Source organism: Neoarius graeffei, chromosome 14 (genome assembly GCF_027579695.1).
Source record: "Neoarius graeffei isolate fNeoGra1 chromosome 14, fNeoGra1.pri, whole genome shotgun sequence".
NCBI classification, from domain to species: Eukaryota; Metazoa; Chordata; class Actinopteri; order Siluriformes; family Ariidae; genus Neoarius; species Neoarius graeffei.
The window spans coordinates 67,526,422-67,549,001 of record NC_083582.1 but is presented as its reverse complement, the minus strand read 5'-3'; the positions used below and the strand labels follow the sequence as shown (position 1 = coordinate 67,549,001).

At 41.8% G+C, this 22,580-nt stretch overlaps 1 protein-coding gene across 1 annotated transcript in view; it reads left to right on the top strand.

The window, feature by feature from the left end:
- Positions 1 to 22,580, top strand: part of glrx3 (glutaredoxin 3) — a 78,662-nt gene that overhangs the window by 31,326 nt on the left and 24,756 nt on the right. Inside the window, exons 4-5 of the mRNA XM_060940255.1 lie at positions 10,771 to 10,972; positions 22,321 to 22,493. Coding sequence (XP_060796238.1) covers positions 10,771 to 10,972; positions 22,321 to 22,493 — 375 coding nt within the window. The remainder of the gene's footprint in view (positions 1 to 10,770; positions 10,973 to 22,320; positions 22,494 to 22,580) is intronic.

Below are 22,580 nucleotides of genomic sequence, written 5' to 3'. Positions count from 1 at the left end.
TCTCTGCTTCAGCCGCGAGCGAGGTACATGAAGAAGCCCTGTGTTAGAGGATCTTCGAGACCTTTGGACTGAGTGGAGCTGTAAAAGGTCATTGATGTAGGCTGGGGCCAGCCCACTGAGTGCTTTAAAAACAAATAATAAAACTTTAAATTGTCTTCTGAAAAAGACTGGGAGCCAGTGCAAGGAGGCCAGAATGGGAGTGATGTGCTCACGTCTCCTGGTGCCAGTTAACAGACGTGCAGCTGCGTTTCGGACCAGCTGTAAACGTCTAAGTGAGGTTTGAGGGAGGCCAAGACAAAGGGAATTGCAATAATCCAGTCGTGATGTGATAAAAGCATGGATGACTATTTCAAGATCGTTATGAGATAGGAAGGATTTGAGGCGGGAAATCACTCTGAGTTGGTAAAAACTATTTTTGACCACAGTGCTAATCTGTTTGTCAAGACAGAGATCGGAGTCAAGGAAGACACCCAGGTTTCTGGCAGAGGGAGGTGACCTAAATCATTCACTGTAGTGCATCTTGCCTTGGAGGGACCAAAAATAATGACTTCAGTCTTGTCACCATTTAGCTGGAGGAAGTTGTTAGCCATCCAATTTCTGATGTCTTCAAGACAGACAAGGAGAGATTGGATGGAGTCCCTAGATTTTAAGGGCAAATACAATTGTGAGTCATGAGCATAAAGGTGAAAGGAAATGTTGTGCTTTCTAATGATGTCACCAAGTGGGAGCATGTAGAGACTGAAAAGCATGGGACCCAAGATGGACCCCTGGGGGACCCCATAGGAGACAGAGGCAGTTGATGAGGAGAAATGGCCAATGGAAACAGAGAAGGTCCTATGTTTAAGGTAGGACCTGAACCAGAGAAGAGCAGTGTCCCTGATGCCCACCTGCTAGTCTAGACGGCTGAGGAGGATGTTGTGGTCGACAGTATCAAACGCAGCGCTAAGGTCGAGTAAAACCAAAATGGCATTATCACCAGAATCTAAAGTGAGGAGCAGATCATTAGTTACTTTAAGCAGGGCTGTTTCAGTGCTGTGAAGGGATCTGAATCCTGACTGAAAAGGTTCAAGTATGTTATGGGTGGTCAGAAAAGGAATCAGCTGTGACAGTATAGCTTTTTCTAGAACTTTTGAAAAAAAGGAGCTTGGAGATGGGGCGATAATTTTGCAAACATTGGGCATCGAGGTTGGGTTTTTTAAGCAGGGGTTGGACGACTGCATGCTTAAAAAAGGTAGGGACAGTACCAGATGTGAGACATGAATTTAGAATTATTTGAATCGATGGCCCAACAGCATCAAAAACATCCTTTATGATACAGGAGGGAATGGCATCATAGGGGGATCCAGTGGGTTTCATATGTAAAACTAGTTCCTGCAATTCACTGAGAGAGATGGGCTGAAATTGGTTAAGAGTAGAAATAGCAAGTGCACGAGAGTGAACAGGTAGAGCAGTTGATAAGGAGGGCGTAAACACCGATCTGATGTTCTCTATTTTATCAGTGAAAAACTCGAGGAATTTTTCACAGGTCTCAGTGGATATGTCAGCAACTGGAGAGTTAGGAGGGTTAAGAAAAGAGTTCTCATCTCATTATCTCTAGCCGCTTTATCCTTCTACAGGGTCGCAGGCGAGCTGGAGCCTATCCCAGCTGACTACAGGCGAAAGGCGGGGTACACCCTGGACAAGTCGCCAGGTCATCACAGGGCTGACACTTTTGCCGCTTTTCCACTACAAACGCGGCTGAGTCGGGCTGAGCCGTGCCGTGCTGAGTCGGGCTGAGCGGGGCTGTTGGAGTTGCATTTCGACTACAACCGCGCTGAACCGTGCTGGCTGGAAGTGGGTGGACACATTGGGTGGAGTTAGCGAAAGTGGGTGGACGTCACGTGATGTCGTTAAGCAGCGCAAACAGTGACATCAGTGACCTTTTAAGCGGTAGTCTCACGACCCGAATAGTAAACAATAAACATGGAGGACATGGAGTCGTTAGTGTTGCTGGTCTTGGTGCTGTGGCTTGTTGTCACCGACAACGCCAACAGATACTGGCAAGAGCGTATAGATGAGGCGAGGCGCATAAGGCTTCAGAAATTCTCGTAATTCTTCTTCTTCCGGGTTTACGGTGTTTACAGATCCCAGCGTGCTCGCGGGGCGTGTGTGGGCATGTGAGGACACTCCTCCTCACCAATCAGTGCACAGGGGAGTGTCTGCTCACGCCCCTAGCCTCACTCAGCTCGGTTTGGCTCGCTTCAGCCCCACTCCAAAACCGTGCGAGTTTTAGGGGCTAAGCAGGGCTGAAGCGAGCCGAGTCGTGCTGTTTTTTGGTAGTCGAAACGCGAGCCGTGTCGGGCTGAAGTGAGCTGAAGTGAGCTGAAAAAGGGTAGTGGAAAAGGGCCAATAGACACAGACAACCATTCACACTCACATTCACACCTACGGTCAATTTAGAGTCACCAGTTAACCTAACCTGCATGTCTTTGGACTGTGGGGGAAACCGGAGCACCCGGAGGAAACCCACGCGGACACGGGGAGAACATGCAAACTCCACACAGAAAGGCCCTCGCCGGCCCCGGGGCTCGAACCCGGACCTTCTTGCTGTGAGGCGACAGCGCTAACCACTACACCACCGTGCCGCTAAGAAAAGAGTTAATAGTGCTAAACAGAATATTGGGTCTGTTGGAGTGTGTACTAATTAAGTCAGAGAGGTGCTTAGTTCTGGCTTTTTTAGCTGCAGTCTGGAAGGAAGCTAAAGTCGACTGGAAAATTTCAAAGGAAACAGTGAGATGGTCCTTCTTCCATTTCCTTTCAGCTTTACGGCAGGCTTGCCTGAGTGAGCGGGTGGCCTCATCCAACCAATATTGAGACTTTAGCTTGGGGCGGGTGAATGTGAGAGGAGCTACAGAGTTAAGTATGGAAGAGCAAGAAGACTGAAAAAGACTGACTAATTCGTCTGGCCCAGAAGAGGATGATGCCGCTGTTGCAATGGTAGCTGCAACAGAGTTACTAATGAAACTGTCTGAGAACTGGGATGCAGTTTGAGTGGTACGCTACGTTCACACTGCAAGGCTTAATGCTCAATTCCGATTTTTTTTGTGAAATCCGATTTTTTTTTTTGTGAGGTCGTTCACATTAACAAATATATGCGACTTGTATGTGATCCTCAGTATGAACGAAAAGCGACCTAAAAGTGTTCCGCATGCACATTGCAGGATACGACGACGTCACACACAGTGAGCATGGCCAGTGTTTACGGAAGTAAAGCCGCCCGGTTGCGGTATGACCCATCCACTCTAGCTTGAATAGCTGCATCCCCCCAAATGGAAATCAGCTCCCTAACCTCTGCGTCCTTCCATTGAGAAGATTCAGAACCTTCACAGCCCGAAGCGTGCCTCGCATTGATGTCATGCGCAGGGGCGCAGATACGTTTTTTGAACTGGGGGGGACAAAAAACTGGGGGGGACAAAGCTGCCAGCAAACCAACCCCAACCCTGATATGCCTGTCAAACTTGTTGTGGGCTACCATAGCAACCAAGCTCGAGCTCGCAACCTGTGCAGTCTGCGCAGCTCAACCAACCGAATATCAGTCTTTGTTTTATGTGAGTTGTTGCAACTATGTATACACTGCTGTGCACCTCAATAAACCGAATGGTAATTAGTCTTTTGATTTTTCCGTGAGGTTTGCCTTATGCAAAGAAAGACAGCATAGACGTTTTTTCCTCCCTATAAGTGGGGGGGGACCGAACGAGGTGAATTTAAATCTGGGTGGGATGAGTCCCACCCTCTATCTTTGCCCGTGATTATGCGCCATGTTGTTGTAACTTTTTTTTGAGAGACCCGCCACCTACTTCAGCGCAGAATAGTGACGTTTGTGGCTTGTTGATGACGTGTAAGTCGGATGAATGCGACCTGGCGGTTCAGACTGAAGTCGCATATGAAAAGAGCGGATAGGAATCGGAATTAGGACCACATATCCAAACGGCCTGGGTCGGATTTGAAAAAATCGGATCTGTGTCGTTCATATTGTCAGTAAAAGATCGGATACAGGTCACATATGGGCGAAAAGATCGGATTTGAGTCACTTCAGCCTGCAGTGTGAACGTAGCCTTAATGTGACGAGAGTGACTACCTTGAATTTTGGCAGTTTGCAGAGCATTGATAAACTAACATTAAACATAATAGGTTTATGATCAGAGAAAATGGCATCCTCAATCACAATGTTATCCACAGAAAAACCATAGGATAGAACAAGGTCGAGTGTATGTCCCAAGATATGAGTAGCTTTGTTTATATGTTGAGTAAGACCAAAGGCATCTGTTACACCACAGAATTCGTTAACCATGGGTCTGTCAGGACAACAGACATGGATATTAAAGTCGCCAAGTATAAGAAGGCGATCATACAATGACAGGAGGTGAGAGAGAAGGTCGGAGAATTCTGTTATAAAGTCTTTGTTGTGCTTAGGAGGCCTGTAGACGAGTACACATAGCAGCGGTGACATAGCACATTCTACAATTATGCATTGCAGTTCAAATGTGACAAAACTCCCCACAGTGTCCGTAAATTAAGACTGTTTTTAAAAACGAGCGCTACCCCGCCTCCTCTTCCAGCGCACCTGGGTGTGCTAATGAACGAGCACTGAGGCGGGCAGAGTTCATTAAAGACAGAAGACTGGCCAATGGAGCACTTGCATGTGACGTCACAGCCGATCCAGATTGTGACAGACGCCATCTTGTCGGTCAAACGGCATATTCCGCCTTCTACTTCTGCTTTTACTTCTACCTTTTCTTCTGGAAAACCCTACTATATACAATTCTACTACAATGGCTGCGGCTACAAGCTGTCCCTACCTGTGCACGTTTTTTATGTTTTTTGTGTGTATTTTTGCGTGTTGTTCGTCTGTACCGGACTTCAATATCCACTACAACTGTATGGACTTACTGGACATTGGTTTCCAGCAGAAAATGACGGTTTGTAGCGATTTCCATCGCATGCGCAACATTCCGGACGAGGTAGCGAGACCAGCTGGGTCTCCGTGGATTGTTATCGGAAGCAAAGCGAAGGAGGCGGCGTCGGGAGCGGAAGCAAAAGCGAGGCTGCAGAGCCGGCCTGTTGACTAAGCTCAGAAAACAGCTACTCAAACCTCCACTGCCAAGCCTCTACCTCTCCAATGCCAGATCCATGTAAACAAGACGGACGATTTGGAATAACAGCTGGAATTACCTTATTCTATTCTATAATCGGCTGGTCAGTGCTATACTCAATACTTAAGTGACTTACCCATCCAATGAGGATTCTTGTTTACAAGATGCCACATCTGAGTCGCTGACAAATCCTGAATTTCTGTAAAGATAACTGTCCAGAGATTTATAAGCACGCAGTGCTTCACCACTGAACAGCGAGGGAAAGTTAATGAGGTAATTATACACGTCCGGGTATTCCGCTGGCAGTTCAAAATCCGGTCGTGAAAACTCCGTCCGGTAAGCCATAAGGGTCACTAATCTGTAGATCGTTTATTTTAGACATATATCTAGTTATCTGTTCATTAGAAAAATGAGCCGTGTAGTCCGTCGGTTGAAATTGATCCATTCTGTACATGAGTGCAGCAGTATTCAGCGGTGTTTTTGACCGACAAGATGGCGGTTGTGTACTTTCCGGTCACGTGACTGCAAGATCTCTATTCCAGTGCTAATCCATGTCTCGGTTAAAAAGAGGAAATCCAGGTTGTAACGGGAGAAAAAGTCATTTAGAACAAAAGTTTTGTTAGACACAGACCTGCTGTTGACCAGGGCGACTTTTGCAGTGAAGTGGACCGTAGCCTGAGGGCAAGGGGAATATTCCAGAGGGCAGATGTTCAAGGAATTCACCCCACCACTACGTATCCGCAGTCTCGGGCGAGCAGGGGCAGACAGGTGTTTGAGGTTGGTCCTCCAGAGTGATGGGAACATGGCAGGAGTACCAGCGGTCCCACAAACGACGGGCCAGGAAGAGATCTGTCCGGCCTAGATGGACTGCAGAGAGCCGACGAGGTCCAGGCTGGGCGAGGGAAACACTCGCGATTTTCCTCATTGCCACTCGGACACCTCCACGCTTGCCTCGGCGCCTGCGGCGCTTCTTCCGTAGAGAGCTACAACAAGATAGGTGAAGGAAACAATCCAGGGTGGGGTAGACAAACAGAGGATGACATTCGATGTATGGAATAAGAGACCCATCGGTGGTCACCAGTGCGCTTCTAAGATGTAGCAGAGTCTGACGATCATAAATCCAGGTAGGGCCAGCAGAGCAGTGGCAGCATAGCATGAGTAGCAGCATAAACAGACATAGCGCAAATCGGACAGGTAGCAGCTCACGGAGCTGACGGCAAGCCGACAGACAGACTGGCGCCATCTTGCTTCCGTAGCCGCTCATGTCTCATAAGAGTGGCAATACTACATGGATTTTAGACTTAACTATATCAAATGATGTAATATTAACCTAGTTATATTTGAAATGCAACATTATACTACTGGTGGTTAAATTGGTAAAAATAGGCTAGTCACTAGCCTGGCAAGCCAGACTAAATTTGAATATTTAGTCTGGTCTCGGTCGTAGACATTTCCGAAGCGGGTAGGAGGAACAACCCGCTGTCTTTCAAACTGTCTCTGTGCGTATAGGCCAACGCTCTGACCAATCAGCGCAACAGTGACTGTGACGTAGTCAGAGCGACAGAAAGCAGTGGGGGAGGCCTCGAAATAAATAATTTTTCAAAATGCGTATTAATTAATAAACAGGTTCTAGATATTAAGAAGTTTGGAGATAATGACCACAAGTTTGGAGTCTGTACCACGTACTTAACATACACTCTTATTTTTTTTTTTTTCAAGGGTTTGCTTAAACTGTTTTTGAGAGTTTTTATTTTTATTTAGTGGTGTTTGGTGAAATAATTTCCCTTAAATTTAAAATAACGGGAAAATAAGAAACAATCAAAAAGTAATGTTTCAAAGCTGTTTATTAATTCTTCGTACTGCACAAACTAGCCCCGTCCTTTTGGCTACGAGCGGAGCCAGCTGGTAGATCAGACTTTTGCCATAGCCGGTCGGCAAAACAGCGAAAACGTCCTTCTTGAAAAGGAATGAGTGGAGAGCCTCTTCCTGCTCATGTTTCAACGAAAACTCCAAGTCTAATTCTTCTAAAACTGATTCCAAAGCGGAGTCAAACGTGTGCTGTTCACTAGTCGTAGCCATCTTTCCTGTTGTGCTTTCTCCAGCGTCGCGCAGCTTTGTCGTCACTCCTGCAAAAGCCCGCCCAAAGAATCCAAACAAAAACCTTGCATTGTGATTGGCGGGCACGATTTGATGCCCAGGGTGTTTTGTTGATATGGTGCGAGGCTAGACCCACTCGTAGGCAAAAAATATTTTTGGCCGCTAGGCGGGTGGGTCTCGTTTACTAGGCTAGCTAGTCACATGATTTATAGTAAAACAGTAACCTAGTCATATAATAGAAAACTAGTCATATTTGTAAGGTTTTGCAGTATATAATTCTTCATATAGTTTTTGATCTAAAAATCTTTACATTTTTAAAGTTCAGATCTGATCATAATGTTTGTGCAATACTATAAACTATAAATATGGTTTTCATATCACTGTATTAAAGGATATGTATAGTGCCATAATTATGATATTATATAGATTAACATCTGATATGAATGTTTGTTACATGTATTTAGTTTTATTAATAAAACTGTTCTGTTTATAGATGTACTCCTTGAAAATATCTACCACTGTATTACTTATTTTTCTGTCCCCACTAACTGGAACAAATGAGGGATATTTTTACCCATGTTAATATTTTCTGTCCCCTGTTTCTACAACTAGTGAGGGATCTGTCCTCTATTTTCAGATTCCTAGATTAGGCTCTGGAATGTGATTAAATTGAATTATCGTCTGTCTTTTTTGTGAACATATAAAGGTGTTTTATAAGCAAAAATAAAGGGATAAAGCTCTGTAGTTTATGTAGCCCATACAGTATATGCACATGCCATACTAAATTGAAATCTTTATTTGGAACATGTGTGAACAGGAAAAATCAGAAAAAAAATAAAATAAAAAGAATATATATAAAAATGACTAATTTTACTACGAATTAATAAATAATAAGAATTAAAATGAACTTAAACATGTTCGAAAAGGAGTAGGAAGAAGGAAAAACTTATTAACTCCTACCCCCACTCTCTCTTTCCATATGATCGTGTATGATACCAATTATTATCTCATCTCATCTCATTATCTGTAGCCGCTTTATCCTTCTACAGGGTCGCAGGCAAGCTGGAGCCTATCCCAGCTGACTACGGGCGAAAGGCGGGGTACACCCTGGACAAGTCGCCAGGTCATCACAGGGCTGACACATAGACACAGACAACCATTCACACTCACACCTACGGTCAATTTAGAGTCACCAGTTAACCTAACCTGCATGTCTTTGGACTTTGGGGGAAACCGGAGCACCCGGAGGAAACCCACGCAGACACGCGGAGAACATGCAAACTCCGCACAGAAAGGCCCTCGCCGGCCACGGGGCTCGAACCAGGACCTTCTTGCTGTGAGGCGACAGCGCTAACCACTACACCACCGTGCCGCCCACCAATTATTATTTCATGTGAATATCCGTATAATACTAATGATACTAATAATAAAAATAACAACAAAATAACATATATATATATATATATATATATATATATATATATAATATTAGACTACTACTAATAATAATAAAAATAACCACTAAAATAACATTAGTATATGAGTGATTCCACGCTTATGGGTACTGAAATGGGGACATGAACTTATTTTTAAAAATTCACCTAAAACCATTTCTTTTTTTACCATCAGGTCACAAAACATGTAATCTTTAATGAATGATATGTTAAAAGATAACTTTAATTTTCTGAGATGTAATAAAAACATATTTATATGCCAAAGTCAGAACGTAACAGAAGTGTTGTGGACATATAGATTCTCAATTTTAACAATGTAGAATTACTTTTTGAAACATAGGAAGGTGATGTTTTAGCAAATATAATTAATAAACATGTGTAGTAGAATAAACATACACATTCTTTCAATAAGATTAACATGGTATATAGCTAGATTGTAATTAATTTGTAACAGACACGAGATGGACAATCGTAACAGAAGTAATGGAACAGACATCATTTTGGAACTCATAGGCTTGACTTTGGCATATAAATATGTTTTTATTACATATCAGAAAATTAAAGTTATCTTTTAACATATCATTCATTAAAGATTACATGTTTTGTGACCTGATGGTAAAAAAAAGAAATGGTTTTAGGTGAATTTTTAAAAATAAGTTCATGTCCCCATTTCAGTACCAATAAGCGTGGAATCACTCATATATATATATATATATATATATATATATCTCATCTCATTATCTGTAGCCGCTTTATCCTTCTACAGGGTCGCAGGCAAGCTGGAGCCTATCCCAGCTGACTACGGGCGAAAGGCGGGGTACACCCTGGACAAGTCGCCAGGTCATCACAGGGCTGACACATAGACACAGACAACCATTCACACTCACATTCACACCTACGGTCAATTTAGAGTCACCAGTTAACCTAACCTGCATGTCTTTGGACTGTGGGGGAAACCGGAGCACCCGGAGGAAACCCACGCGGACACGGGGAGAACATGCAAACTCCACACAGAAAGGCCCTCGCCGGCCCCGGGGCTCGAACCCAGGACCTTCTTGCTGTGAGGCGACAGCGCTAACCACTACACCACCGTGCCGCCCTATATATATATATATATATATATATATATATATATATATATATAAAATAAAATATTAGTCTACTACTACTACTACTACTAATAATAATAATAATAATAAAAATAACCACTAAAATAACATTAGTATATATCAGTATGATACTATTCGATAAATCCGTGCATTGTGATGTGTTTGGATGTTACAGTAATGAACAGAACAGTTTTCTGAGTGTAAATAAGATCAACTTACTTTGTTTAAAGCTTAATTGCAGCGTAGGAGCTTACTTGAGTAATCTATAAATCAGCAGGCAGGATTTAAGCCTGTGAAGTACCAGCATGAACGCGCATGCTAATTAATGAGTATCCAGCCTAATGTAGATGTGTGCTCATATGAGTAGATTTAAACATTTCCTTTAGCGCAGTGCATTTTCCAGGAACCTTTGACCCTTCTGCTTTCTGTACTGCACGTGTTTCTCGCCTAAGCACCTGCGGTGTGGGACGTTCTCCGTTTTCCTTGATAATATTGAAAATGTTGGATAAGAAAACATTTTGTCAAAACGAGGCTAGTGAAGTGTTGATGTATATACGCTATAGGTTTGTACTAAATAAATAAACGATCGAGGATGATGTATTTATTTGTTTACTTTGGTAATGTGAAAGCTCGGAGCCGGTGCCATTCCAAACGAATTATAACAATTGTGCTTTTAGCACTGAAGAGCCTCATGGCGATAGGATAAATAATCATAGGTTAAATCTCTCTCATCTCACTGCCCACTTGGACGCTGGTACAGGAGAAGGAGCCAGAGCAATCTCTCGCTCGCTCTCTCTCTCTCTCTCTCTCTCTCTCTCTCTCTCTCTCTCTTTTTTTTCCCGCTCTCTATCCTTCTCCCTGTCTCTTTCACACAATCTAAACTAACAGGCTCGGGCCGTGAAAAATTAATGATGTGTTCACCCCCGTGCATGGTGTATTACTGTTTTGTTTATTTATTCATTTTTGGATGGGCCTCAGGGTGGCGAGAAGATTGACAGGCTGGACGGCGCACATGCCCCTGAGCTGACCAATAAGGTGCAACGGCTGGCGTCCAGCGGGGGCGGGCCTGCAGGGCCAGGGGACGCCCCTAAGGAGGAGCTTAACGAGAGACTCAAGAAACTAATCAACGCTGCACCCTGCATGCTCTTCATGAAGGGAACTCCCCAGGAACCTCGCTGTGGTAAAGACACACACACACACACACACACACACACGAGCTAGAGGACAGTACAAGTAAAAAGAGTGAGTTTTGTGTGTGTAACATTTTCTCATCCAAGTTGATTTTACATATATTTCTCCAAACTCCAGTGTGTGTTACCCCCGAGTTTAGATTATTTATATGTGAATTGTCTGTTTACACTGAGGTCAGACAAATACACGTTAACGATTTAAGATTAATAAAAAGGACTTTTTTTTCCCCCTTTTTATTTCTGGAAGGATTTTTTTATAATAATAAAATCTTTGTCATAATAAAAGTAATAACTGTATTCTTGAATGTTATTGAAGAACGATGTACAGAGTTTGAAGTATTTAAAAAAATAAAGGAGGGGTGAAATCAGCAAATTAATTTAATAAAGTGAACAAGTTCATTTGAATTCCGAGTCTGACCGTTTTGGAGGAAAATGCTGCCTTGCTGTCAGGTGGAATGACATGATAAAATTTTGATTATAAACTTAATTGAGTTTGCTGAACACTCAAACGGGCATGACTGGGCTGAAGGGTTGGATACTGGGTTTATAGCAATATAAATCCTGTAAATTCTATGTTAATCATAGACCTTGAACAATTCTAAAACGGAAGGGGTTTTGTTCGTCCCATGATTTGACGTCTTATCACAGTAAAAGTCTAGTCAGCGTAATTAAGTGGTTCTGAAACCTGGAACATTGTTTGTGGGATATGTGTTCTCGGGCAGAGTTTAATGCTCGTAAGCCGTTTGGCCATCGTGTTGATCTTTTCGATATCCGGTTTGAGATCGTCCCTGAAGATGGACATGCTTTTGCTAGTTTTAAATTGCCTGGTTGCTCTTACACTATCGGGAAGATCTTACTGTAAGCACTTTGTTGGATACAGACAAGTAATGAAGGCTGTATCCGTTGTACAGTGTGAGACTCGAGCTGAAAAAGGAAAGGGAACAAAACAAACCGCGATCTGAAAACCTCACGGTATCTTTGTCTCGACGTGAAGTGCAACAAATTCAGGCTGCAACAACTGATCAATAAAATTTGATGTATATTTGGCAGTGAATTTCATCATTGATTAGTTGGTGCAAATTTGGAAGCACGCACACAGTCACTTCAGTGTACTTCCTGCTACAGGTAACAGTTAGTTCACAAGTAGTTCATTATTCTGACTCCTTAGAATTGATGAACACTTTAATTTATTTGTAATGTCCACTGTTTGTTTTATTCATCATAAATGTCACTGACAGGACCTGAACTGGACAACTAAAAGTCAGTCCAAAATCTTTGGAGCTTCACACGTTGAAAATGGTTCACCTCATGCTAACATGGCAAACAGTGGGGTGTGTTTGTTTATTTATTTATTCATCTCATCTCATTATCTCTAGCCGCTTTATCCTTCTACAGGGTCGCAGGCAAGCTGGAGCCTATCCCAGCTGACTACGGGTGAAAGGCGGGGTACACCCTGGACAAGTCGCCAGGTCATCACAGGGCTGACACATAGACACAGACAACCATTCACACTCACATTCACACCTACGGTCAATTTAGAGTCACCAGTTAACCTAACCTGCATGTCTTTGGACTGTGGGGGAAACCGGAGCACCCGGAGGAAACCCACGCGGACACGGGGAGAACATGAAAACTCCGCACAGAAAGGCCCTCGCCGGCCACGGGGCTCGAATCCGGACCTTCTTGCTGTGAGGCGACAGCGCTAACCACTACACCACCGTGCCGCCCCTTTTTAAATTGTATTTATTTAATTTTATTTTATTTACTTATAAATAAATCAGGTCTCGAAATCTGTAAGACTAGAGATTAAGACCACACTTGCAAATGTAAGGGACACCCCCCCAAAAAAAAAAAATTATGATCTTGGGTTAATTTGTGTTTGGGGCAAAAAAAAAATTTGCCCCCAAACACAAATTAAATAAATAAACAAATATATATTTTCTCATGCCATGATAAATATAATATTGTGTTGTAGTTAGCTTTGTGAAACCTATTTAACTGTCCTGTATTAGATAATTTGAAATTCTGGAAATATTTTTAAGTATATTTTGGTATTTTCCAAATACCATACTGCCAGAACTATTTGTTTGTCATTTGTTCACTGTCATTAGTATCTATCTATCTATCTATCTATCTATCTATCTATCTATCTATCTATCTATCTATCTATCTATCTATCTATCTATACTGTAAAAAATGTCCGTTGAATTAACAGTGAATTTATGTAAAATCATGACATAAAAAAACTGTAAGTACAAAAACAATGAAGCAGTGTGTAATTTACACCAATATACTGTAAAACTCCTCACCAAATACCACTGTTAATTTAACAGTAAGAATATGTTGATCATATTTTTTTGTAGAATTTACAAATTGTTGTAGTTTAAACACAGACAAACTGTAATACTAAAACAGAATGTGATAGTTAAAATTACATCATTGCCCTGTTAAAAAAAAAAAAAAAAATGTCAGTAGAGGCTCTCCGGCACATTTCGTAAAACTCTAAATCAAATAAAATATCTGTCTAGTAGATCATGCAATGTTCATGCAATCATTGTTTATTGTACAATGAATATCCGTAAAATTAACAGTTATGTATTGATTATTGTACATTGAATACCTGTAAAATTTAGTTATCATGAATTGTACATGGAATCCCAGTGAAATGTACAAGTTATTCTGTAATGTTGTTTACATTTCACTGTATTTTTAACAGGATTATTCTGGCAACCACAGCTGCCAGTGTTTTTCCGTAAAAACAACGGATTTTTATCTATCTATCTATCTATCTATCTATCTATCTATCTATCTATCTATCTATCTATCTATCTATCTATCTATCTATCTATCTATCTATCTATCTATCTTCTGTTCAGTACTGCCACCTTTGCAGTTTTTATCTTTATTTATCACACTTCTTGTTTTTAGCACTATTCACTATTAATGCACATTCACATGTACAAGGTGCATAATTTTTATCATTACATTTTTGTCTATATATATTGAATAGTCGGCTTGTTCTTGGGATTTTTTTTTCCCCCCCTCCTAAATTGTATTTTATGTTGTACAGTGTGCATTTTTCTTTTTACATGTCTAATAACTTGCTGCTGTAACAAAACTATTTCCCAGCTTGGGATCAATAATATCTATCGATCTCTGTATTAGTGATTGCTGTATTAATTGATTTTATCGTATTTGTTTCAGCCCGATAGTGTTGTGCATGTCCGAGACGTGCGCATTACACATACAGTATGTGGCAAAATTGTGAATGAGTAAGTGCCGAGAACCAGCTCTGCTGTCCATGGAAAGTATTTGACCCTGAATGTAGAAGTTAGACCCCAGAATAGATTTAATTCTTTTCATACAGTAGAATGGACATACCGGTCATGTTATAGCTCGTATCAGTTGCTAAATTCTGTGAATTTTTATTAATAACCATTGTGTGTGTCATAAATATATTGTGTTTGTTTATTTACAGTGTTCAAAGTTTTAACACAAGTCTGCATGAGTTTTTTTTTTTTTTTTAATCTGTCTCTTTTATCTAAAAAAAAAAATTCAAAAATGCATATTTCATAATGGACTGAGGCACTTTTGAAGAATTACCATGTGAGACGTGGAAACAGTCGAGTGCAGAAAGTACAAGTCTGCTGGACTCGTTCTCTTTCAGAGACGATCTAAGAACCATTTAGCTTGTTGGCACCGACGCAGTGGATTTTTCCGCAGCCTCACTCTTTCATCTGCTGCCAGTTCCTCCAGCTCCGCTTCATATGAAAAGCATCTGCTGCATTTATTTGTGTGTGACATCCAAAGCAGAACCTGTTGCTCAGCACGGCCGTGTTATTTAAAGCCGGTCCAGGTGTCAGTAGGTGGGTCAGAGTCGGAGGAATTTATTACGCTCTACGTGATTGAAGTTCTCTCTCGCTTGGCTGTTCTCCAAAAGCGGGAAGGTTTCATAGCGAAGCGTGACGCCTTTTGAGATGGAATTCTAGCGTTTTAAGCCCAAGTGTTTTTATAAAAGCGTGTTCATGATCTACACAGGGAGCGAACCGTCCAAGATCTCCACAAACGCACTTGAAAAAAATGGCTTCCCACTTTGAATTATAAGGTTACCTGCTTGTGTGTTGGGCTCGTCTTTATAAATACTCTTTCGTTGCGTTTGCATACTAACATGGCTGTGCTTGTAGGCAGAAGAGAGACTTTTATTGTTGCACTGTTCCCGGAGCTGAGTCGGGTCTAGCGAGCGTTTCTCTTTCCCTACAGGGATGAACCAGAGTGGGGAAAGGACCTGGGCAATCAATCCAGTGTGTCTGCTCGAGCTAGCCTAGAGCCACAGAAGGCAGCTGGACCGCGTGTTTGCCTGCTCTAATAGAAACAATTAATATAGTGCCAACTGCATGAGTGTTAGTGAGCCGCCTGCAGCTGGTTTATAATGAATTCCCATGTGAGCGCGGAGAAATCCGAATAGGTATTTCACTGCAGGGCTTTACATGGACCTCGCACATCACCTTACATACACCACTCTCTTATGTTTTCTGACTTGTTTTTCTCCCTTTTCTTTTATTCTTTCGGTCTTTTTCTGCGTATCCTCAGCGCTCTTCATTTTCATCCTGATCTTTAATCTCCTTCTTCATCTCTTTGCCATAAACATAATCTTTCACGTTTATTTATAAGGTAAACATGCATTTTTTTTTAAGATCATTTATACGTCACTGCGTCAGTGAATGTTTGTTTTTTGAGGAGCTATATGTTCATTGAGGCGTTACTAACGTGATCATCCAAAGACCTGTGCCGCCAGTAAACGGTAGATTTGATGTCTTTGAGATTAACTCAGCAACTACATCATTTCTTTTATTGTTCGTATCATCACAGCACCTCTGAGCTTGCCAAGATGCCTTTCCCCTGCTCCGAAGAGTTGTCAGGTTCATTTCAGATCCGATCACAGTGACTACATTTACATGCACGTCCAAATCGAGCTGCTGTTGGTAATCGAGCAAAGGGTCCCAGCAGGGGTGCCAGAGAAATCCAATCCTACATGCACAAGTGAAATCGGGCTATTGTGCAAGGTGCATTGTGCACCCGAGCCACACGTGGCGCTACACGCCCCATCGTGTTGGTATACTTCCGGTTGTCGTCATGAAGAAGAGCTAAAGTGTTGCCAGATACTGCTGACGTTTTCCAGCCCAAAACATGTTCAAATCCGCTAAAATGCACTTAAAACCCCCAATCTGGCAACACTAGCAGTTCCGTGTTCAAGCTGTTAGGCTTGCTCTAACAGACTGTATGGCTACAAACTGTCCGGCGCAGACCACTGTTTTGTAAGACAACTTATTTTGCACAATAATATTTTTCTAAAGTCCATTTTTTGCTTGCAAAAAATATTTTTTTTTTTGCTTACAATTTAACTTATGTCTTAATAAACACACAAAGTTCAATTGTTTTGTTTTTATTGACATTCTTCAGATGTTGGATATATATATATATATATATATATATATATATATATATATATATATATATACACACACACACACAAATACAAATGACTTGTTTATGTACACAATTCACAGCTATGCAACAGCTGTACAGATGTATTTGGTGATACAGTAAGTGAGCTAAATTTTAACAGTGCAAACAATGCCACAAAAAGAAAAGATTCATGCCGTTGTCATGATTCGTTGTCATGCCGACCGAGGCTGTTGTGTTTTCCGCTTGTGGTCTCGTCACTCATCACTTCCGGAAGTAGCTCGACAACTAGCTCGATAGGGTTTACATGCACAAAGTAGCTCGGCAGAAATCGCATAAACTAGGTCGTGTAGCTCGATTCCGAGAAATCAAGTTCGGTTCAATTTCAGCCGAATTAAGGTGTGTACATGGCATTTTGAACTTCGATTTCAGTCGAGCAACGGCAGAAATTCGATTCTCTCTATGTGCATGTAAACGTAGTGAGTGAGTCTCAAGCTGAATCAGACTCTCTAGCTGCTGTTAAAGGAGAACCGAAGTCATTTTTAAACTTGCTTTATTTCTTAATTAACGTGTTATTCAGTTACGTTTTCGGTTTTAGTAACCTTATATCGTGACTCGTATCGGCAACGAATCGCAATTAAACATTATACTTATTTAGCCTGGGCCCACCCATCCTAAGCGTGATGCAACATGAGGGCCTGTTGCGAGCTTAGTCTGGCCAGGCAGGCTATCTCCAGCTCTTCCAAGCTCCCGAAAAATCGGGAACCAATCAACTTTGAGCATCTCCAACGGCCCTGGGTAGAGGCGTGTTCAAGGCAGTGACGTAGTAGAACTGCGACCGGAAGCCATAGATTGTTTACAGAATCTATACCGGAAGCGCTTCATTCACTAGAAACATTACGAACATGGAGCAAGTTCTCATTGAAAACGGAGCAAAGAGCAGCCCTGGAGGTATTTATTGAAAGGAAGGATGTTTTTGCCTTGCTCCCGACCGGCTTCGGTAAGAGTTTAATCTACCAGTTAGCCCCGTCGCGTCACATACGTCAGAGGAAAGAGTGATGTGATTGGTTTAAGCTTCGTCACAGCCTTTTCTGGCTTCGACCAGTAGCAAACTGAGGCATTTCAGGGAGGCGGGTCAACCACGGGCTCTGGGAAACGGTTGGACTTAATATCTTGGCCAGACCAATCGCTCGTAGAGCTTTGCAGTCGCGTTAGCCAGACTAATACTTATCGGCCTATTCGGTTTTTAGCCATGTTGAATTTAGTTCGTTTGGTCCACGGCAGGCGTCGCTTATCCGCGCAATCTTCACGAGACTTGTGCAAGACTTCGAAACGTCAAGTGTCAGCCAGGTGTCAGTGCCGCCATTTTGAAAACTGTTTTCCAAACGAAGTATTGCACAAAAACGAGTTTAAATGACGATTACTGCCGACTTTTTTCAAACTTTCCTGATTGCTATCAAAGCAAACAAAACTTCCAGCTTGATTACATCAGCATTCGAAAGATGGCGCGCGCGTCTTTTGACAACGTCGGCAGATGTCGGTCACTTTGATTTGCGCTGTACGTTTTACTTCCGTCCTACGATGTCTCGCACAGGTCTCGACAAATCTCGGTTACGGCCGTCGCTTTGACATATGGACTGATTATATATTGCATAGCATATTTCAAACACTCATAACTTGCTATCGCAGCGACAAAATAGCGATCAAACGTGCGTTCCTGCATTTAATAAAATGAGAGAAATAGAATTTTGATAATTAAAAAATTTGCCTTCAGTTCCCCTTTAAAATAAGAAAGGACAGAATGATCATGCTGTGTGTGTTGCATCTATTTAAAATCATCTCGCTCATTGCGACTTGGTGACTGAGCTCTATTTCACTGACGCTGGTCCTTGAGGCAGCATTGTACTTCACAAGGTTTGGCGGGGGATATAGAAACTGGTTCCATCCGGCTGTGCGGCCATGTTTTCATTTCCTGGCCATATCTTTAAAACTACTGAAGATATTTTTGTAAAACTTTGTATACATATCAGGCAACATGTGTACTGGTGCCTTTTGCAGTTTTGGATTTTTTGAAAAAAAAAAAAGTATTTTTCAAATTTTTACATTAAAAAAAAAATTAGATTTTGACTTGGTTTCTAAGAGCAGTGTTCGTTTCCGGAGCATTCCTCCCAAACTATTCATGATACGGATTTGAAACTTGGTATACATGTTTAACAAGGTGATGTAGATGTTCCTTTTGATACTAAGAAATTTTAATTTTTCGTGTTTCCATGGAAACAATTTCAGACTTAGTCGCTCAGGTTAGTCTTAGGGGTAGGTTTTGTTTCCGGAGCAGAACTTGAAAACTGAGTGGTACGGTCTTGAAAGTTGGTAGATGTGTTGATTAAGTAACGTCTGTGTGCCTTTTGATACTAAGAAATGTGAGAAATTTTAATTTTTAGCTCACCTGGACCAAAGGTCCGGTGGGTTTATGCCATGGGCTGCTGAGGTCAGTGTAAAGACTGGTTTAGGGTTGGTTTCCTGCAGCAGAACTTGAAAAATGTGCCAATATCTTGAAACTTGGTATATAGTTGGTATATAGGGCGGGGGATATAGATGACTCTGTCTTCTTGTTTTAACTATGTGGACATTATGACCAGCACATACTAGGGCTGGGTATCACCAGATACCTCACGATACGATACTATGGCGATATTTTGCCCACGATAACGATAATATCACGGTACAGCGATTCAGCGATAACCGATATATTGCAAGAAATTTCAACCACATCACGATATCTGTGTCACTGAAGAAAACCAGAATTTATTGACCACTGTAAAATTACATTTCACATACATAACTACACACTCTTGCCAGACATATATTTGTCTCTATTCCACTGCTGGCAAAACCAAGAGTTGCTTCACTACAACATACAGAAAATTCCCATTTCTGTGCTAGTATTATCAACTTTTCTGTAAGCATGGACACATCAGTGCTGCTTAACAAGCAGAATCAAATTGTTTTATGAAAACTTAAAACTTGCACTGCAGACTGCACATGCATTTCAGTGCGAACACGAATATCAATTTGTTCTTTGTAAACTTGAGAACATATACCGGAGAACATTTAACTTGTGCTTATTTTGCAGGAACACACTGTCTGGAACACACTGAAAAGTGCAGTGGGCATCTTAGTCTCCCTGAACACAATTTTGAAACAGTGCAGTGTGGGTCAGTGTCCACACACTGAAACTGAACTGAAACCTCAGTGAATCATGTTTCTTCTGAACTTAGAGTAAATACTCAAAATAAAATGCAGCGTCTCACACACACTAAAATTGAAAATGCAAGATAAAGTGCAGCTTCTTGCCTTTGGCCTTAAATGACAAAATTAAGTTCAGAGTTACAGTAAGTCACACATCACTGAAGTAGACGGGAGGACTTTGGCGCTGTCCAGTGTAGTTTGCTTCGGGTCGGGTTTCGGCGGCTCCGGCTGAGCTAATATGTCGGGGTGGTGTCGTGCTAAGTAAGTTCGCAAGTTTGTTGTGTTACCTGAATATCTAATTAGAGCGAAACAGGTTTGCAGAGTGCGTACTCTTTTTGTCCGGCTCACTGTTTTTTTTCTCCTTTCCTTTGGAATCCAAAGTGCCTCCAAACATCTGCCTTAAAGTTCGGCGGTGTCTCTAGGTTTACGTTAACAGCCATGCTTGCTTGTTTTTTTTACTCACTGCAACCGCCGGGGAAAAAAAAGAAGACGAAGAGTGCCTTGCAGTGAGGGAGCGGCACAGCGACACCTCGCGGAGCGGAGGTGCGGAAGTCGTACTGGATTTACAACCCGTCTGAAACATGATTTATTATTTGAAAAAATATCGATATTCAAATTTTGAGTATCGATATTGAATCGGAAGACAAAGTATCGCGATATATCGCAGTATCTATATTTTTGCACACCCCTAGCGCATACGCTAAATGAGCTTGTCCACAATTACCCTTATTTGTATGAGATGAAAAACCTGCATACTTTCCAGGAACGTGTCTGTGTAGCTGTTGTGTGCACACGTAATCATAAATAGTCTTAGATTTTACACATTATGGCTTTAAACTCTTTAGCCTAGGGTGGGTGGGTGGGTGAGTGAGTGATTACTGAGTTATGGAGGATGTCAAGTGTCCAGGTTCTGCATTAAAGCTACACAGCCTTTCAATTTCATTAAACCAGTGAAATTTAGTTCCCATTCAAATGTGGTTGTTGTGATGTGTTTATTTCTGTAATATCTCACAAAATATCAGGCCATTCTGTGGCTGGGAAGTTATTTAATTTAAGACGATTAAAGTAAATAATGTGCATGAAATCGCTCACTTTGCGCAGTCAAGCAGACAGAGGAAGTCCGTGCGTGTGTGCACATGCGCAGGTTTACCTACAGTATAAGTGACCGTGCACTGACAGTTCCATCATTCTGTCGCTAAATGAACAGCTGATCACACCGAGGTGCTCGCTGACCGCCAATATTTATTAGTTTGGTCCTGCGTTTCCTTTCCTTCGTATACAACATAACGTCTTTTCTTCTCGCTTTCCGTTACTGGAGTCGGTCTTTCACGTTTCATTCACACACTCACGTCCTCCATTTTTCTCTCCTGTTTCAAATTTGTATCCCACAATGCCTTGTGCGAACGGGGAAAGCCCACCACGTCATGCATGATGTAGTATCTTGTATTGAGTCATGGTGAAGTAGGAAAAAATAGCGGCGAATTTAGGGCCGCATGGCTCTAAATTAATTAATTGTTCTGTTAAAAAAATCTGAAATTGGAAGTCTGTGATTCAAATTCGGTAGCTTTCGGTCCACTAAACAGAGAGAATTGGGTATCGAGGAAAATTCTTTTCTTTTTATGACCTACGCTTAAACAAAAAATCTGAAAGGCAGTCTACCTTTAAAGTGTATATCACGGGTAAATTCAGGAGCAAGATCAATGTAATTCTCCTATTTTATATTAAACTTTGGTCAAATGTCTGTCACATTCTGCATTCTCTGCAATTTTTTTACCTTGCGAAATACCAGAAAAATTCAGTTGAAATCGAGCCATTTGAGGCGAATTGGTCCGCCTCTGAAAAAACTTGGCGTTTGGATTTCCCGGGAAACATTGATTTTCATGACGTCGCGTGCGGGATGCCTCCCTCTGAATCCTACGTCAGCGCTGGTTTGTTTATGAGAAAACAACCTGGTGGTTTTCTGCAAATTTCTTCAACGTTATCGCGTAATTATTAAAATGGCTAACAGATGTATCGTAGGAGGGTGTAGCAACACCAATCTTGATGGGATTAGTACTCATCGTTTTCCAAAAGACCGGACAATGAGAGAGAAATGGGAGCGCTTGGTCTACACAGGCTGTGCACTGAAACCGTGCAAAGCTCTCGCAGCCCGCTGGCGCTTCCGCAGGTAACGTCACGAATCTGGCTCCAGACTCCCTTGGGATTTTTCCAGACGCGTTTTGTTATTTTATTTTTTTCTGCTGTAGACAGATGGCCTTGTGCAAAATTACCCTTCTGGATGAGTGTGTAAAGGGACATACTTTCATATATAAAAAAAATCACGAAATTGGTCCAGAATATGCCCTTTAATACGTTCACTTGAATTCATTACCTTTGAATTCATTTCAGATCCCAACACGTTCACACTGCCTTCAGATAAGCGTGCTGGCAAAAAGGAAAAATGGGTTCCTTTGAATTTGGCAGGAAAATGTATCAAGCTGAGATACTGTTGCAGAATTTGGGGTATTTAGTCAGATGATGGTCAAATATGCTGAATCGTAGATGATTGTAACTTTTAGTTTGGGGAAAACGGTGCTTTTAGTTCTAAGCAAATGCCCTTCAATTGTAGTTTGTTTATTGGTTGCAGGCTTCAGCAGGCAGATTGTGCAGATCTTGAAGGACCACAGCATCCAGTACAGCAGCTTTGATATCCTGTCTGACGAGGAGGTGCGGCAGGGGCTGAAGACGTTCTCCAACTGGCCCACTTATCCTCAGGTGTACGTTAAAGGAGAGCTGATCGGCGGACTCGACATCATCAAGGTGGGACAGGCTGGCTAGTGAGAGTTCAAGGAAAACATGAATAAATTTCCTCAAAGTTGCATTTTTCCCTCAAAGGTTTCAGAATAG